The 19,762-nt window shown below is 47.4% G+C and overlaps 1 protein-coding gene and 1 pseudogene across 5 annotated transcripts in view; both read right to left on the bottom strand.

Moving 5' to 3' along the window:
- LOC137371064 (neuronal acetylcholine receptor subunit alpha-10-like) overlaps positions 1–9,568 on the bottom strand; it is a 44,123-nt pseudogene extending 34,555 nt beyond the window's left edge.
- Positions 9,569–16,239: 6,671 nt separating this feature from the next.
- nup98 (nucleoporin 98 and 96 precursor) overlaps positions 16,240–19,762 on the bottom strand; it is a 102,546-nt gene continuing 99,023 nt past the window's right edge. For all 5 annotated transcript variants that reach the window (XM_068032997.1, XM_068033000.1, XM_068032998.1 and 2 more), the window contains one exon: positions 16,240–19,740. In XM_068032997.1, coding sequence (XP_067889098.1) covers positions 19,526–19,740 — 215 coding nt within the window. In that variant the 3' untranslated portion in view covers positions 16,240–19,525. The remainder of the gene's footprint in view (positions 19,741–19,762) is intronic.

Genomic DNA, 19,762 nt, shown 5'->3' with positions numbered 1-19,762 from the left:
GGGAAGGGAGGGGAGAGGAGAGAAGTGGGAGAAGGGTAAGGAGGAAGGAAAGGGAGGGTCGGGGAGGGGGTGGGTGATGGAGGGAGAGGGACGGGAAGAAGGGGGAGGGAAAGGGTGGGTAGGGAGGGAGGGGGGAATGGGGAAGGGAGGAAGGGGGAATGGGGGGTGACAAGGAAGAGGACAGGTGTTATGATCCAATCAACTTGAGGTCTATAGAATTAACCTGACAAATAGGATTCAACAGATTGTTCTAGAAGAGAGGTCAATGTGGCCTGGGCAATGTGTACCTCTTGACTGATGCATAGACATTTATCTCATTGCCCTCTGCATTATCAGCTTCCTGGGGGTTACCATTGACCAGAAACTGAACTTGAGCAGCCATATAAATACCGTGGCTACAAGAGCAGGTCAGAGGCTGGGGATCCTGCGGAAAGTAACTTACCTCCTGACTCCCCAAAGCCTGTCCACCATCTACAAGGCACAAGTCAGGAGTGTGATGGAATACTCTCCACTTTCCTGGATGGGTGCAGCTCCAACAACACTCAAGAAGCTCGACAGCATCCAGGACAAAGCAGCCCGTTTGATTAGCACCGCATCCACAAACATTCACTTCCTCCACCACTGTCGCACAGTGGTAGCAGTGTGTACCATCTACAAGATGCACTGCAGCAACACACCAAGGCTCCTTAGACAGCACCTTCCAAACCCGCGACCTCTACCAACTAGAAGGACAAGGGCAGCAGATGCATGGGAACACCACCACCTGCAAGTTCCCCTCCAAGTCACACACCATCCTGACTTGGAACTATATCGCCGTTCCTTCACTGTCGCTGGGTCAAAATCATGAAACTCCCTTCCTAACAGCACTGTGGGTATACCTACCCCACATGGACTGCAGCGGTTCAAGAAGGCAGCTCACCACCACCTTCTCAAGGGCAATTCGGAATGGGCAATAAATGCTGGCCTAGCCAGTGACGCCCACAAAAAACTCTGCCCCTGCTCAGGACACTGTCTGGACTCTGGCTCAAACCAGATTGAGCGACATCCCTATCAGACCTACCTGTTATACAGGACTACATCAGGCCTCCATATACATCGACTGGGTCTGTGTATGGTATCAAGCCCACCATAGTCATCCTTACCCCAGTGTCGGAATGCATCTTTCCAAACCTGTCTGATCCACAGATAAATTGTTAAAATCTGGTGCCTTTCATCCTGAAATACATCAGACACATTCATTTATGAAGTGGTTGAGGTGAATGGCATAAATACAACAACAACTTGCATTTATCTAGCACCTTTAACATAATAAAACATCCCAAGGTGCTTCACAGGAGCGATTATCGAATAAAATTTGACACTGAGCCACAATGAGGAGATATTAGGTCAGGTGACCAAAAGCTCGGTTAAAAAGGTAGGTTTTAAGGAGCATCTTAAAGAAAGAGAGAGAGGTGGAGAGGTTTAGGGAGGGAATTCCAGAGCTTAGGGCCCCAGGCAGCTGAAAGCTCCTCGATAAGGCTGTGCCTTTAAAATTGGGGATGCTCAAGAGGCCAGAATCAGACGAGTGCAGATATCCCGGAGGGCTGTGGGACTGGAGGATATTAGAGAGATAGGGAGGGGTGAGGAAGCCCTAGTAGGATTTGAAAACAAGGATGAAAATGTTAAAATTGAGGTGTTGTACAAGGGTGACGGTGTGAGTAAGCTGTGATTTTGGATGAGCTCAAGTTACAAATGGCAGAAGGCTGGTCAGCTGTGCGTTGGAAGAGTCAAGTCTAGAGGAAACAGCAGTAGATGAGCTGAGACAGGGGCAGAGTCAGGCAATGTTGCAGAGGTGGAAACAGGTGGTCTTCGTAACGGTGTGGATCTGTGGTCAGAAGCCTATCTCAGGGTCAAATATGAGACCATAGTTGTGAACAGTCTGGTATAATTCAGAGTGTTGCCAGAGAGGGGGATGGAGTCAGTGGTTGGAGAACAAAGTTTGTAGCGGGGACTGAAGACAATGGCTTCAGTTTTCCCGATAGTTAATTTTTATAGTAATATTTAATAGATGTGTTTAAGGAGAGCAGGATAAAAACGAGGGAGAAAGGAATAGGAGGTCATATTGATAGAGTGAGATGAAGTAGTTTTGAAGGAGGAAACACCAGCATAGAGAAGGTGGGCTGAATGGCCTGTTTTTGTGCTGTAAATACTGTGTATTGTAAATGTAACATAGGATGAGAGTGTGACCATGCGTCCAATTGGAGAGCCTACTTTCCAACTCTTGCCGGGGTATTGTACCCGAGAAGCTGGTGATGTTCCAGTACCTCAGCCCCTCTCAAGAGCATCACAAAAGACCCCAATCATATCCTTTCTCTGACATTGGGGTTCGTGCCCTCTCTCTCACCTTGGCCAAAGACTGACTCTTCTCTTAGAGGGCGAGGGGGCTAGGCTGTGGCTCAGCAGGTAGCTGAGTCAGAAGCTTGTGGGTTCAAATCTCACTCCATAGACCTGAGCACATAATCTAGGCTGACACACTCCCGTGTGGTAACTGAGGGAGTGCTGCACTGTCAGAGGGTCAGTATTGAGAGAGTGCTGCACTGCCAGAGGTGCCGTCTTTTGGATTTGACAGTAAACCATCTGCCCTCTCAGATGATCCCATGGTCCTATTTAAAAAAAACACAGGGGAGTTGGTGTCCTGCTCAATATTTATCTCTCATTCAACATTATCCAGTCCTTAATACATTACTGTTGGTGGGAGCTTGCTATACTCAAATTGACTGTTGCATTTCCTACCGTACTTCTTTGGCTGTAAAGCACTTTGGGATGTCTGGTGGTTGTGAAAGGTGCTATAGAAATGCATGGTTCCTTTCAGGGTCAAGTTGGCTCCAAAAGGTAGAAACGTAACCTTGCGAAGATTGAAACAAAGTCAAGTCCTGTAGCAGCCCGGTCCTCTGATAACTGAGCTTAGAATGTTTAGGAGGAGTGGTGCGAGAGGACAGCTTGGAGGGTGTTTACATAGATCAGACTTGAGGGACAAAGCATTGAGAGCACATGTAGAGTCAGGGCTGAGGCGGGTAATGCGTGGGAGACCGGAGATTGTTTTCCTGATGGAGCAAGGTTGCGGGAGATGGAAAGTTGATCTCAGGGTCAAGCATGATGCTGAGGAAATGTCCTTCCTGGTTCAGCTGAAGGTGCAGCCAGGAAGTTCGACTGAAGCGAGGCTGGAGGCAGGAAATCCCAGGACTGTGGTAATAAAAACAGGAAGTGCTGGAAATACTCAGCAGGTCTGACAGCATCTGTGGAGAGAGAAACAGAGTTAACGTTTCAGGTCTGTGACCTTACGCCAGAACTGGTCTGTGGCTTAAGGTTTGCTGCTGTTCAGTGGCTCATGCAGGTGGTCAGTTGGGCTGTTGGTTCAATGAGCTAAGTGCCATTGCTGTAGAGGTGAAAGTTCACACGGACGAGCCAAACTGGCTTGAGTGTCCTTTTGGTTCATAAACTTTCTATGATTCTAAGGCACAGAAAGAGGCCACTTGGCTATGCCAGCCGAAAAACAATCCACCTATTCTAATCCCCCCTTCCAACATTTAGTCCGTAGCCCTGCAGATTACGGCACTTGAGGTGCATATCCAAACTCCTTTTAAATAAGTTGAGGGTTTCTGCCTCAACTACCCTTTCAGGCAATAAGTTCCAGACCATCACCACCCTCTGGATGAAAAAGTTTTTCCTCATCTCCCCTCTAGTTTTTCTAACAATCACTTTAAATCTATGCCCCCCCAGTCACTGACCTATCTGCTAAGGTGAATAGACCCTTCACCTCCACTCTATCCAAGCTCCTCAAAATTTTGTACATTTCAATCAGATCTCCCCTCAGCCTTCTCTGTTCCAAGGTGAACAACCCCAGCCTATCCAATCTTTCCTCAAAGCTGCATTTTCCCAGTCCTGGCAACATCCTCGTAAATCTCTTCTGTACCCTCTCTAGTGCAATTACATCCTTTCTGTAATGATGTGACCAGAACTGCACACAGTACTCAAATTGTGGCCTAACCAATGAGTTATACAGTTCCAGCATAACCTCCCTGCTCTTATATTCTATACCTCGGCTAATAAAGGAAAGGATTCCATATGCCTTCTTAACCACCTTATCGACCTGTCCTGCTACCTTCAGGGATCTGTGGACATTCACTCCAAGGTCCCTCACTTCCTCTACACTTCTCAGTATTTTCCCATTAATCGTGTATTCCTTTGCCTTGTTTGACCTCCCCAAATGCATCACCTCACACTTCTCCAGGTTGATTTCCATTTGTCACTTTTCTGCCCATCTGACCAGACCATCAATATCTTGCTGCAGCCTACAGCTATCTTCCTCACTATCTACCACACGGCCAATCTTTGTGTCACCCGCAAACTTCTTGATCATGCCTCGTACACTTACGCCCAAATCGTTCACTTGCCCCTCGAGCCTAATCCGCCATTCAATGAGATCATGATTAATCTGTACCTCAACTCTCATCTACATTTCTTGACTCCAAAATAAATCTTGTTGAACAAAAATCTAACAAACTCAGTCTTGAAATTTTCAATTGACCCCCAGCCTCAAAAGCTTTTGGGGGAGAGAGTTCCAGATTTCCACTCCCCTTTGTGTGAAGAAGTGCTTCCTGACATCACCCCTGAATGGCCTGGTTCGAATGTTAAGGTTCTGCCCCCTTGTTCTGGACTCCCCCCATCAGAAGAAACAGTTTCTATTGATCCGATCAAATCCTTTAATCACCTTAAATACCTTTCTCAGGTCACCACTTAATCTTCTATACTCAAGGGAATACAAACCTAGTCTCTGCAACCTGTCCTCATAATTTAACCCTTTTTGCCCTGGTATCATTCTAGTTAATCTACACTACTGCCCCTCCAAGGGCAGTATATCCTTCCTGAGGTGAGGCGCCCAGGGCTGAACACACTTACTCCAGATGGGGTCTGACCAGAGATTTATACAAATTGTAACATCAGTTCAACCCCACAAGTTTTCCAGCTCCCTTCAGAATGACATCAAGGGGAGGAGTGCAGTTAGTGAAGAGCAAGACCGAAAAGAACCTGAGGGGACAAACTGAGGAAACAGTGGGATATCGAGAGGGGACACACTGGGAAACAGTGGGATATCGAGAGGGGACACACTGGGAAACAGTGGGATATCGAGAGGGGACAAACTGAGGAAACAGTGGGATATCGAGAGGGGACACACTGGGAAACAGTGGGATATCCTGGGAGGGGGAACGTCCAGTGAGGCCATATGGGTAGAACTTAGAATTAAGAAAGGAGTGATCACTTTGATGGGATTATACTATAGGCCCCCCAATAGTCAGAGGGAATTGGAGGAGCACATATGTAGGGAAATCACAGATAGGTGTAGGAATTATAGGGTTGTAACAGTAGGTGATTTTAACTTCCCTAATATTGCCTTAGTGCTAAGGGATCAGATGGAGAAGAATTTGTTAAGTGTGTCCAGGATAGTTTCTGAAGCAGTATGTGATTGATGTGTCAGTGAGGGAGCACTTTGGGACCAGTGACCATAACTCTATTAGCTTCAAGATAGTTATGGAAGAGGATAGGACTGGTCCTCAGGTTGAAGTCCTAAATTGGGGGAAGGCTAATTCCAATGGCATCAGACAGGAACTCTCAAAAGTTGAATGGGAGAGGCTGTTCACAGGTAAAGGGACGTCTGGCAAGAGGGAGGCTTTTAAAAGTGAGATAGGAAGAGTTCAGGGCCGGCATGTTCCTGTTAGATGGAAGGGCAAGGCTGGCAAGTTTAGGGAACCTTGGTTGACGAGGGATATTGAGGGTCTGGTCAGGACAAAGAAGGAGGCATATATCAGGTATAGGCAGCTGGGATCAAGCGAGTCCCTGGAGGAGTATAGGGGATGTAGGACTACACTTAAGAAGGAAATTAGGAGGGCGAAAAGGGGCCATGAGATTTCCCTGGCAGATAAGATAAAGGAGAATCCTAAAAGATTCTATAAGTATATTAAGAGTAAAAGGGTAGCTAGGGAGAGAGTAGGTCCCCTTAAAGATCAGTGTGGCAATCTATTTGTGGAGCCACGGGAAATGAGCAAGGTCTTAAATGAATATTTCTCATCTGTATTTACTGTGGAGAAGGTCATGGAAGCTAGTGAGTTCAAGGGAGGGAACAGCGATATCCTGGAGCATATCAACATTACAAAGGAGGAGGTGTTGGAGGTTTTGAAGCGCATTAAGGTGGATAAATCCCCAGGGCCTGACCAGGTGTATCCTGGGAAGCAAGCGAGGAGATTGCTGGGGCCCTGGCAGAGATTTTTGTATCATTGTTCACCACGGGTGAGGTACTGGAAGACTGGAGGATAGCTAATGTGGTGCCTTTATTTAAGAAGGGCAGCAGGGATAAGCCAGGGAACTACAGGCCGGTGAGCCTTACATCAGTGGTGGGAAAGTTATTGGAAGGGATTCTGAGAGACAGGATTTATATCCATCTGGAAACCCATGGTGTGATTAGGGATAGTCAGCATGGCTTTGTGCGTGGGAAATCATGTCTCACGAATTTGATTGAGTTTTTCGAGGAGGTGACCAAGAGGATTGATGAGGGCAGGGCAATGGACGTTGTCTACATGGACTTTAGCAAGGCCTTTGACAAGGTCCCGCATGGTAGGCTGGTCCAGAAGGTTCGAACACATGGGATCCAGGGTGAACTAGCCAATTAGATACAAAATTGGCTTGGTGATAGGAGGCAGAGGGTGGTAGTGGAGGGTTGTTTTTCAGATTGGAGGCCGGTGACCAGTGATGTGCCGCAGGGATCGGTGCTGGGCCCTCTGTTGTTTGTCATATATATTAATGACTTGGATGTGAATGTAAGGGGCACGATTAGTATGTTTGCAGATGACACCAAAATTGGTGGTATAGTGGACAGTGAAGAAGGTTGTCTAAGGTTACAACAGGATATAGATCAACTGGGAAAGTGGGCAAGGGATTGGCAAATGGAATTTAACGCAGACAAGTGCGAAGTGATGCATTTTGGGAGGTTAAACCAGGGCAGGACATATACAGTGAATGGCAGGGCCCTGGGGAGTGTTGTTGAGCAGAGAGACCTTGGGGTGCAAGTACATAGTTCCCTGAAAGTGGCAACACAGGTTGACAGGGTGGTGAAGAAGGCATATGGCATGCTTGCCTTCATCGGCTGAGGCTCTGAGTACAAGAGTTGGGACGTCATGTTACAGTTGTACATAACGTTGATTAGGCCGCATTTGGAGTACTGTGTGCAGTTCTGGTCGCTGCACTACAGGAAAGATGTGATTAAGCTAGAGAGGGTGCAGAAAAGATTCACAAGGATGTTGCCTGGTTTGGAGGGCTTGAGTTATAAAGAGAGATTGGATAGGCTGGGTCTGTGTTCCCTGAAGCGAAGGAGGCTGAGAAGGGACATGATAGAGGTATATAAAGGCATAGATAGGGTAGATAGCCAGAGTCTGTTTCCCATGGTAGGGGTGACTAAAACTAGAGGGCAGAGATTTAAGGTGAGAGGGAGGAGGTTTAAAAGGGATCAAAGTGGTAAATTTTTCACACAAAGAATAGTGGGTATCTGGAATGAGCTGCCTGAGGAGGTGGTGGAGGCAGGAACAGTAGCGACATTTAAGAGGCATCTGGACAGGTACTTGAATGATCAAGGCATAGAGGGATATGGAATTAATGCAGGCAGATGGGATTAGTATAGATAGGCATTATGGTCGGCATGGACGCGGTGGGGTTGCTATAGAGAGGTGACACACTGGGGAACAATGGGATAGAGAGAGGGCAGACACTGAGGAACAGTGGGATATAGAGGTGGGAGACAGTGGGGAACAGTGGGATATAGAGAGGGGAGACAGTGGGGAACAGTGGGATATAGAGAGGGGAGACAGTGGGGAACAGTGGGATATAGAGAGGGGAGACAGTGGGGAACAGTGGGATATAGAGAGGGGAGACAGTGGGAAACAGTGGGATATAGAGAGGGGAGACAGTGGGAAACAGTGGGGTATAGAGAGGGGAGACAGTGGGGAACAGTGGGATATAGAGAGGGGAGACAGTGGGGAACAGTGGGATATAGAGAGGGGAGACAGTGGGGAACAGTGGGATATAGAGAGGGGAGACAGTGGGGAACAGTGGGATATAGAGAGGGGAGACAGTGGGGAACAGTGGGGTATAGAGAGGGGAGACAGTGGGAAACAGTGGGGTATAGAGATGGGAGTCAGTGGGGAACAGTGGGGTATAGAGAGGGGAGACAGTGGGGAACAGTGGGGTATAGAGAGGGGAGTCAGTGGGGAACAGTGGGATATAGAGAGGGGAGACAGTGGGGAACAGTGGGATATAGAGAGGGGAGACAGTGGGGAACAGTGGGATATAGAGAGGGGAGACAGTGGGGAACAGTGGGATATAGAGAGGGGAGACAGTGGGGAACAGTGGGATATAGAGAGGGGAGACAGTGGGGAACAGTGGGATATAGAGAGGGGAGACAGTGGGGAACAGTGGGGTATAGAGAGGGGAGACAGTGGGAAACAGTGGGGTATAGAGATGGGAGTCAGTGGGGAACAGTGGGATATAGAGAGGGGAGACAGTGGGGAACAGTGGGATATAGAGAGGGGAGACAGTGGGGAACAGTGGGATATAGAGAGGGGAGACAGTGGGGAACAGTGGGGTATAGAGAGGGGAGACAGTGGGGAACAGTGGGGTATAGAGAGGGGAGACAGTGGGGAACAGTGGGGTATAGAGAGGGGAGACAGTGGGGAACAGTGGGATATAGAGAGGGGAGACAGTGGGGAACAGTGGGATATAGAGAGGGGAGACAGTGGGGAACAGTGGGATATAGAGAGGGCAGACACTGGGGAACTGTGGGATATAGAGAGGGGGGACACACTGGGGAGGCAGTGGCGTAGTGGTATTGTCACTGGGCTAGTAACCCAGAGAATTTCTCTGGGGACATGGGTTCGAATCCCACCACAGCAGAAGGTAGAATTTGAATTTAATTAATAAATCTGGAATTAAAAGCTAGTCTAATGATGGCCATGAAACCATTGTCGATTGTTGTAAAAACCCATCTGGTTCACTAATGTCCTTTAGGGAAGGAAATCTACTGTCCTTACCTGGTCTGGCCTACATGTGACTCCAGACCCACAGCAATGTGGTTAACTCTTACATGCCCTCTGAAATGGCCTAGCAAGCCATTCAGTTGTACCTAACCGCTACGGAGTCGATAGCACTGTGGGTGTACCTATCCCACATGGACTGCAGCGGTTCAGGAAGGCAGCTCACCACCACCTTCTCAAGGGCAATTAGGGATGGGCAATAAATGCTGGCCTGGCCAGTGACGTCCACATCCCATGAATGAATAAAAAAAAAACTGGGGAACAGTGGGATATAGAGAGGGGGGACACACTGAAGCGCACCTTACCATGTGTATAATCTGGAAGAATGTGATTTGCAGAGTTACATTGAGTTTTTGCTCTGTGTTCTGTACTGGTCTCAGAGTACTGGAGTAATTCGTTAATAAGTCACGGAGCAGCTGATTGGCAAATTGGCCCCTGGCACCGAATGCACCTGGAATCGATCAAAAGGAGAATGTAAGTTGTGACCCGGTTCTGTGAAGATTCAGTCCTGTTTGCACCAAGAGCCTGTCACAGAATGTGGAGCAAATACTCTTGTTGAAACCTTCTTCACCACATGGGAGAAGGCAGCTGGTGTGATCACACTGAATAATTACAGCTCAATTTAATCACATTCATTTTTGCTCATAATTCTCAAGACAACTTCTGCATTTCTGGGATGATATCAGTCACCGTGGAGATGGGTTTCTGGGTGGGAGAACATCGGTTAATCTAAATGTGCCACTAATGTCTTCCAAAAAAAACATTTTTAAAGAGACAGTTGAGGGAGGGAGAGGGAGAGAGACAAAGGAAATAGATACACAAGCAGGAAAATGTGACAAAACAGAATGACAGTGAAAGAATGAGAGAATAGAGGTGGCAGAAGAGGATTGAAAATCCAGCGAGAAACAATTGGTGAGAAAGGAAAGATTGTGGGAAGAGGAACAGGGACAAAGAAAGACAGAAAATGACAACAGAATCAGGCATAAAGAAATTAAGCAGAGAGGTAAAGGGAGGGAGGGAAAGATGGAAGAGAGAGAGAGAGAGAATGAGAGACAAGGAGAGAAAGAATGCAACAGAGAGAATGAGACAGAGACACAGACAGACAGAGAGACAGACAGAGAGACAGAGACGGAGCGGGTGATCTGGAGGCTGTGATTCTGCGGTTTCGCTCCTTGTTTAAACGGCGCCGACAATTACAACAAAACCCCCGGGAAGCTGCCGGTGATCAAAAGGAAACAGCTTCAGTCCCCGAGGGTGGGGGGGGGGGGGGGGAAAGAGAGGCTCCAGTCCCCGGGGGTGGGGGGGGAAGAGGCTCCAGTCCCCGGGGGTGGGGGGGGGGGGGAAGAGGAAAAGCTCCAGTCCCCAGGGGTGGGGGGAAGAGGCTCCAGTCCCCAGGGGTGGGGGGGGGGGGGGGAGAAAGAGGCTCCAGTCCCCGGGGGTTGGGGGGGGGGGGGGGGGGGGGGGGGGAAAGAGAGAGAGATGGAGAGGCTCCAGTCCCCGGGGGTGGGGGGGGAGAGGCGCTCCAGTCCCCGGGGGTTGGGGGGGGGGGGGGGGAGATGGAGAGGCTCCAGTCCCCGGGGGTGGGGGGGGAGAGGCGCTCCAGTCCCCGAGGGTGGGGGGGAGAGAGGCTCCAGTCCCCGAGGGTGGGGGGGGGGGGGGGGGGAGAGAAGCTCCAGTCCCCGGGGGTTGGGGGGGGGGGGGGGGGAAAGAGAAGCTCCAGTCCCCGGGGGTTGGGGGGGGGGGGGGGAAAGAGAAGCTCCAGTCCCCGGGGGTGGAAGAGGCTCCAGTCCCCGGGGGTGGGGAGGGGGGGGGGGGGGAAGAGGCTCCAGTCCCCGGGGGTGGGGGGGGGGGGGGAAGAGGCTCCAGTCCCCGAGGGTGGGGGGGAAGAGAGGCTCCAGTCTATTTAAAAGTCCGGACGGGAACCAACATCTCTTCAAAATCTAATCAAAAAAGTTCCGGTTAATTTACTTTTCAGCTGTAGCAAATTCTGTAAATACCTGGAAGGAGAGAGAGGCAGATCAGGTGCAGCAGATTGACACAATCCATCCCAGTATCCCAGAGAGAGGAATTCTCCCAAAGTCACTCCCGGAGAGGGAGAGGAATTCTCGCAAAGTCACTCCCGGACAGGGAGAGGAATTCTCCCAAAGTCACTCCCAGAGAGGGAGAGGAATCCTCCCAAAATCATTCCCGGAGAGGGAGAGGAATCCTCCCAAAATCATTCCCGGACAGGGAGAGGAATTCTCCCAAAGTCACTCCCAGAGAGGGAGAGGAATCCTCCCAAAATCATTCCCAGAGAGGGAGAGGAATATTCCCAAAGTCACTCCCGGACAGGGAGAGGAATTCTCCCAAAGTCACTCCCAGAGAGGGAGAGGAATCCTCCCAAAACCATTCCCAGAGAGGGAGAGGAATTCTCGCAAAGTCACTCCCGGACAGGGAGAGGAATATTCCCAAAGTCACTCCCGGACAGGGAGAGGAATATTCCCAAAGTCACTCCCGGACAGGAGGGGAATTCTCCCAAAGTCACTCCCACAGAGGGAGAGGAAGAGGGAGAGGAATCCTCCCAAAATCATTCCCGGAGAGGGAGAGGAATCCTCCCAAAGTCATTCCCGGAGAGGGAGAGGAATTCTCGCAAAGTCACTCCCGGACAGGGAGAGGAATATTCCCAAAGTCACTCCCGGACAGGGAGAGGAATATTCCCAAAGTCACTCCCGGAGAGGGAGAGGAATATTCCCAAAATCACTCCTAGACACACAGTCCCAGGGCTCCAAGTGAGCTTCCCACGGAAGGCCTAGAAATTAGGGGCTGGAGGACTAGGGTCAACCCAATTCCGGAGAACCCTGAATCCCCTCAATCCTGGAGATGTCCCCAAATTCCCTCAATCCTTCCCACATAATTCTGGCACGTTCACCCCACAGTTAGATACTGATCTCGTGACTCTGAGTTGAAGTCTAGCTTCCAACTCTGCACGGAGAGAGTGGGGAAACGTATTCGAACACTGAATAAAAAGGGAAACAGGTTAAGTACAATTGCAACGTGTTCAGTACTGCTGAAAATTGCACGGGTGAGGAAAAGCTCCCTTTTGACAATACGGTGTGTGCACGCATTGGGATGAGTGTTTAACTGTCTTAATGATTGTACGCAATCATGTGTTTGTGCATATCTGGCTAGCAGTGGGGGATGTGTAAAATTCATTTCTGTAGCGCCTTTCACCCCAGGTCGTCCCAAAGTATTTCATTGGCTGTAAAGTGTAGTCACTGTTGTGATGTAGGAAACATGGCAGCCAATTTGTGCACAGCAAGATCCCACAAACAGCAATGTGATAGTGACCAGATAAACTATTTGAGATACTGGTTGAGGGATCATTATTAGCCAGGACACTGGGGAGAGCTCCCCTGCCCTTTTACGTTCAGCAGAGGGGCCTCGGTTCAACATACCATCCAGAAGACAGCACCTTCAGGAAGGTGAGGGTCCTTGAGAGGGTGCAGAGGAGATTGACCAAAATGGTTCCAGGGATGGAGAATTTTAGTTGCTGGAAGCTGGGTTTGTTTTCCTTAGAACAAAAGAGATTGAAGGGAGATTTAATAGAAGTGTAAAACTGTTGACATGCTTAGATATGTTGGACGAAGAAAGCAGCATTTGCAACAAGGTAGATGACTTAAAAGGCCCAAATAGAGGTAAATGGTCTCATTGCCATTACAGAAACGTGGCTACATGGTGACCAAGACTGGGAACTGAATATTCAAGAATATTCAACATTCAGGAAGAATAGACAAAAAGGAAAAGGAGGTGGTGTTGTGCTGATACAGTACATTAGTAAGGGATGATCGCCAATCTGACGAACAAGAGGAAATGTTTGGCTAAGACAAATATGGGTCCATTACAGGCAGAGTCAGGAGAATTTATAATGGGGAATAGAGAAATGGCAGAGAAGCTAAATGATTATTTTGTGTCTGTCTTTACTGAGGAAGATACAAGAAATCTCCCAGAATTAGAGATCCAAGAGATTAGGGGGAAATGAGGAACTGAAGGAAATTATTAATACAAAGGTTGTATTGGAGAAATTAATGGGGCTGAAGGTTGATAAGTCCCCAGGACCTGATATTCTACATCCCAGAGTGTTGAAAGAGGTAGCTATAGAGATAATAGATGCATTGGTGATCATCTTCCAAAATTCTCCTGCAGATTGCAAAGTAGCAAATGTCACCCCCACTATTTAAGAAAGGAGAGAGTAAATAAACAGGGAATTACAGACGTGTTAGCCTTACACCAGTTGTTGGGAAAACACTAGAATCTATTCTAAAGGATGTGATAAATGGACAGTTGGATAATAATGATCTGATTGGGCACAGTCAACATGGATTTATGAATGGGAAATCATGTTTGGCAAACCTGTTGGAGTTTTTTGAGAATGTTACTAACAGAATTGATAAAGGGGAGTTAGTGGACATGGTATATTTGGATTTTCAGAAGGCTTTTGATAAAGTCCCCCACAGGAGGTTGGTTAGCAAAATTAAAGCACATGGGATAGGGGGTAATATACTGGCATGGATTAAGGATTGGTTAACTGGCAGAAAGCAGAGGTAGGAATAAACAGGTCATTCTCGCATTGGCAGGCTGTGACCAGTGGGGTACTACAGAGATCAGTGCTTGGGCCCCAGTTGTTCACAATGTACATCAATGATTTGTAATATTTCTAAGTTTGTGGATGACACAAAACTAGGTGGGAATGTGTGTCGTGAGGAAGATGCAAAGCGGCTTCAAGGGGATTTGGACAGACTTGTGCGGGCAAGAATGTGGCAGATGGAATATAATGTGGAAAAATGTGAGGTTATCCACTTTGGTAGGAGAAACACATGTGCAGCATATTTCTTAAAATGGTAAGAGATTAGAAAGTGTAGATGTACAAAGGGACCTGGGTGTCCTTGTGAATAAGTCACTGAAAGCTAACCTGTAGGTGTTGCAAGCAATTAGGAAGGCTAATGGTATGTTAGCCTTTATCACAAGAGGATTTGAGTCCAGGAGTAGTGAAGTCTTGCTTCAATTGTATAGAACCTTGGTTAGACCGCACCTGGAGTACTGTGTGCAGTTTTGGTTCCCTTACCTTAGGAAGGATATTATTGACCTAGAGGGAGTGCAACGAAGGTTCACCAGACTTGTTTCTGGAATGGTGGGACTGTCCTGTGAAGAGAGATTGGGGAAACTGGGCCTGTATTCTCTAGAGTTTTGAAGAATGAGAGGAGATCGCATTGAAACCTACAAAATACTTAAGGGGATAGACAGGGTAGATGCAGCTGTTTCCTAAGGTTGGGGAGTCTAGAACCAGATGTTAAAATTTCAAAATAAAGGGGGAGCCACTTAGGACAGAGATGAGGAGAAATTTCTTTACTCAGACATTGTGAATCTTTGGAATTCTCTGTCCCAGAGGGCTGTGGAAGCTCAGTCATTGAGTATGTTTAAAGTAGAGATTGACAGATTTCTAAATACAAATAACATAAGCGGATATGAGGATAGTGTGGGAAAAGGGCATTGAAGTGGATGATCAGCCATGATCATATTGAATGGCAGGGTAGGCTCGATGGGCTGAATGGCCTACTTCTGCTCTTATGTTCCTAAGGAAAAACTGTTCCCATTAACAAATGGTACAAGGACTAGGGGCTACAGATTGAAAGTTTTGGGCAAGAGATGCAAGGAGATATGAAGAACAACTTTTTTTACGCAGCAGGTGGTAATGACCTGGAACTCACTGCCCTCAAGGGTGGTGGAAGTGAAGATGATCAATGATGAGGAAGTTGAATGGCCACCTGAGAGAAATAGACTTGCAGGGCTATGGGGATCAAGCTGGGGAGTGGAACTGACTGCATAGCTCTGTGGACAGCTGGCATGGACTCAATGGGCTGAAAGGCCTCTCTGTGCCATAAATGACTATGACCTCCAATATTGGAGCACTTAATTGACAGCCTGCATTATGGACTCAAGTCTGAGTGGGTCTTGAACCCACAACCTATTCACGGAAGCAAGTGTAATACTCACTGAGCCAAAGTGGAAGCTGTCTAAGTGGATGTGTTTCTGTACATGACAATCACCTCTTGCCCTGTACGGCTCTGTGACCTTGTGAAGTGTGCAAGGTATGGGTACTGTTCCAATCGTACAAAAGCAAAATATTTTACATGCCGGAAATAAAAACAAACTGCTGGAAATAGTCAGGAGGTCTGGCAGCATCTATGGAGAGAAACAGAGTTAATGTTTCCGGTTAATAGCCTTTCATCACTGGTGCTGGATTGCATAACAGGAGGCGGCTATTCAGCCCCTTGAGCCCGTTTGTCCTTAATCAGATCATGGCTGATTTGTACTTCAACTCCATTTACCCATTGTTGCTCAATATCCCAATGATCGGTGTTGAAAACTTGCAACTGACCCCCAGCGTCTACAGCATTTTTGGAGTGTTCCAGATTTCTACTACTCTCTGGGAAAAACACACACCTTGATTTCACTCGACAATCAGATTGAATCCTGTCACCTAGGATCATCAGCAAGTCAACCTGGAGATCAGAGGCAAGGGGTAAGGATGAAAGGCAAGTGAATGAGTAACTCAATGACAGAACAGGCTCAAGGGGCTGAATGGCCTCCTTCTATAAAGGGCCAATCCTTTCACTGTTAAATTAAGGCCTTATCCATCTGTTGGTAAAGGTCCCATCTGCACAAAGAGCAAAGTTCTCTCCCCACATCCCGAACAATAATTATCCCTCAATCAACATCTAAAAGCAGATTACCTGGTCACATCTTTGTTGTTTGTGTGATCTTGCCGTGTGCCTTACATTCCAGCATTGACTGCACTTCAAAACTACTTGATTGGCTGAAAAGTGATTTGGGACATCCTAAAATTGTGAGAAGCACTGTATAAATACTCGTCTTTCCAGGTGAAATGCTTCTGAGCATTTATAAAATGAATTAAGGCACCATGTAAGTGGAAGTCTCCTGTTATAAAATTGGAGTAGAGACTAAAGAAACAGTACAACCTGTGCCCAATTAACAGGGCAAACTTAATGAGCTTGAATGGCCTTTCAATCCATTCCATTCACAAAACAAGTAACTGCACACACAATGACTCCTCCAAAAGCCTTCATTGAAATTTGCACATTTATTAAAAAATATTGCATGTTCCCCTCCCCAGACAAAACAATTAAAAATACTAACAATCTGTGAGAATTTACTTTATTCGCAATTTATTTTTAATAAAAAAAATTTTTCAATGCATCTTCTTTCATGACACCATCTGCAAGACACACATCCACATTGGACCAGGAGCCGGAAATGTCCAGAGACAGAAAGAGTGAAGATGCTGGTATAGAATAGGGTACCAAAAACCCAGAACTAATGTTGTACTGAGTTATAAAATATCTGGGGACATTGAGATTTCCTGTATTCTGCTGGTTGCAAAATACCTCTCTCTTTCTCTCACACACACACCTCATTGAGATGCAAAGGAAAATTAAATGAACTGACCTCAACTATGTACTAGCTCTTGGATCCTGACCTCTAGGAGATGCTGCCCTTTGCTGGGATACAACATCCCTACGCTAGCTTGACGGGGTCGAATTTCACTGCCAAGCAACCCAACAGTTACCCCGACCATTTGCAAGGGTTGACCAGATTTCCTTGATCTGATCTCTCTCTCTCTTTAACCCACTGCTCACTCCAAACAAATCTGAAGTTGGAAATCTCTCTGATCAGTGAAACCCCAGTGCCACATTGTAAAGTCTGAACAAGTAAAAACTTGCCTAATTCCAGAGGGGAAAGGGTGAGAAAACTCCTGAAGGGTTTCAGGACTAATACATTGCTATCCTCACTAATAATTTCTGCAAATAAAGGCCAAGAATTTTCTCTATAATAGCCCTCCCCTCATTACTTCTCCAGTTAACCCACAGTGCTGCCGTGTTATTTAAAAAGGCACAGTCTCTCCCTCTTGTTGATGTCCTGCTTTTGCTCTTGATGTAGTCATTCTCTCTTCACATTGATCCCTCCTCCTTTAAGACAGCATGCCAGACTCCTGCTTTAGTCAGTGTTGCAGTTAAAATGTGGATGTGGCTCAGGTTAGTTGCTGGGGAGGGTGGAGGAAGGAGCAGAAAAAAAAAGTTTCCCTCTCCCCATAGAAAGTCTTAAAAGGTTCCCCAGGGGTCACTGTCCACACAATTTTAAAAGAAATATTCAACAGGGGAATGCCACCAGCTATTTTTATTTGGCGCTAATATTTCAATATTGTCATTAATGGTCACGTTATTTAACATGCGCTTACACCAGGCTGCTTCGTTGAGTCAGTTCCACAACTGCTGACCCCTCCATTGAAGCAGGAAGTCGAGAGCGGGGACCAAACTCAAATTACCAAACAGCGACCAGGAGCAGGAAGTCCAGCTGATCAAATCCCCTTACCCACCTCAAACCCAGGGGTATTAAAGGCTGACTCCATTGCACCCAGAGGGGACCAGAATGACAAGGGGCAGGGGGGGGGGGAATGAGTGTACAGAGATTGCTGCCATGTCCCCTTGGCCCCTCTTTAGGTTCTCTACATTTCCATTTTCAAAAGAGAGATTAATTGGTAGGCTTAAAGGAAGGAGGGTGTGGTTATAAACAAGGACAATCAGTTAATGCTGTTGAACTCTGCACTGGCAGATCAAATTAACTCAATGCTCCAATATTCTCTCCATGTTTATTAGTATCTCCTGGTTTGGGGAGGGTCCATTTCTTAAACCACTCACCTGCTGCAGCGAGATGCTACAGGTAGTTGTGCAAATGTTATCCAAGTTCTCAGTCTGTTTAACATACATTACTCAGCAGTGAACCAGCTTTCTCAAACCTACACTGGACTCCAAAAGGCTATCATGTGTAAATGGTGCGGATTTAACCCTCACGACACCTGGGCCAAGATCCTCTGTCTCCATGCTGCAGAGGCAATCAATTCCACCAGCCTCTTATCATTCAGTCCAACTTCCAATTCCCTCCCAGCTCCCTTAATAACAATATTCCACAAGCAGTTACCCTTCTTCACCACTCCTCCAGGGCAAGTTTATACAATGCTTAAAAACTGCAGCCCACACTCGGCCCAGACCGTATGTGGGATAAACCCACGTCAGCTTGCATTCTCCTCCCTTGGACAGGCCATAGGTGGGGAAAGTGGAAAGAGATTAAGTTTCCTGCACTTGGACTGCTGCTGGCTTCTATGAAACACCAACTGGGAACAGCTTAGGTTAAGTCTCTCCCACTTCCCCCGCCTACCTTCCAACACATGCTGCATTCTGATAGCAGTGCAGCACTGGGGAAGCAAGGCTGGGTTTACAAATTATCCAACTAGTGTAATGGAAAGCATCTTACAGCTGCACAAGAAAGAATGGTTGTATGTTACCTGAAAAACGTCACCATTGTTTGTGCTCAGGGCCAGTGAAGCCCAACAGCAGAACAGAGGGCTGGGGATTTAATTTCTTCCTCTCCTTGCTGTTTTTTTGGGGGGGTTGGGGGAGGGGGTGGTGTTGGCAGTGACTGAGAAAATTGGAAAAACTACAAGTGGGCCCAGCTGCTCAAGACAGACTCCAGAAACCAGATGTAGAAATGCCAGCAAAGCACAGCTCTCCATGGTAAAATACACGCACATTTAACTGAACAGATCCACACGTTTCTGAAGGACAGGAAACCTCTGTCGGTGGGGAGGATTTTGAAAGCTGCTGTTTACAACGAGCAAATCTTGTTTCTCCAATCGCTTGCCTGTTTTGCGATTAAACCAAATCCCAAAATCAGCACATTTTCTCTCTTCCCACTTCCAAGACCTGTGGGATCATCTACCATTAGGGGGCAGGGTTAATGGGCTGCCAGATAGCTCGCTAGTGTCACCTAGTGACAGACAACGTCTAGCAGAGGGATTCTCCACCTTGGCATCACATTGCACCGTGTTAGTAAGAGTCAGATCTTGCAGCTGCGCAAAAACACGATTTAAAAAACAATGTTTATTGTCAGCTTGACCCCTCTCAAGCAACGTCTTGTTTAACCAGACGGTTTTAAGCAAATCAGCCCCAGTACAGGGGTCACTTCTGATCTCCCAACATTGCAAGTCCTGTATAATCACTTAACTTAGAACAGAAGTATTATATCTTAAAAAAAGCGATAAAGTCCCACCAACATGCGAGCGACATGGCACCTTGTAACTTTCCATTACACGGGATACAGTCCTCACTTGCCCAGGAAGCTGCCTCTCTTTAAAAAAAAGGTCTTTAAATGGTTCCTCCATTTAACAGAAGCCAATCAAGAATTGGAGTCACGTGGTAGAATTTCAGCATTGTCAGAGGAACTTTTGCTTGAAGGGGGAAAGCGTACAGGCGGAGAGTAAAGGAAACGGTCCACTCTCCCCTCTGCAGGAAGAGAGGCTATGGGCTAACAATCAGCTCCCGCAGGTAGGTTTGAGTCAGGCTGCGCAGCTCCTCCAGGGCATAGTCTTCAGGCATGGGGAGCTTGCGGATGTAAGGGGCGAGCAGGCACAGGGGAACGTGCTGGAGGCTGGGGGCCCTGTCACCAGGTGATTCCGCACTATGTTGGAGCCCGAGCACAGTGCGCAGCATGTTGGCGATCTGCTTAGCCATGTCTGCAGGGGAAAGAGACAGAGA

The sequence above is a fragment of the Heterodontus francisci genome, chromosome 6 (assembly GCF_036365525.1).
Source record: "Heterodontus francisci isolate sHetFra1 chromosome 6, sHetFra1.hap1, whole genome shotgun sequence".
NCBI lineage: Eukaryota > Metazoa > Chordata > Chondrichthyes > Heterodontiformes > Heterodontidae > Heterodontus > Heterodontus francisci.
This window is presented reverse-complemented; position numbering and strand designations above follow the sequence as displayed.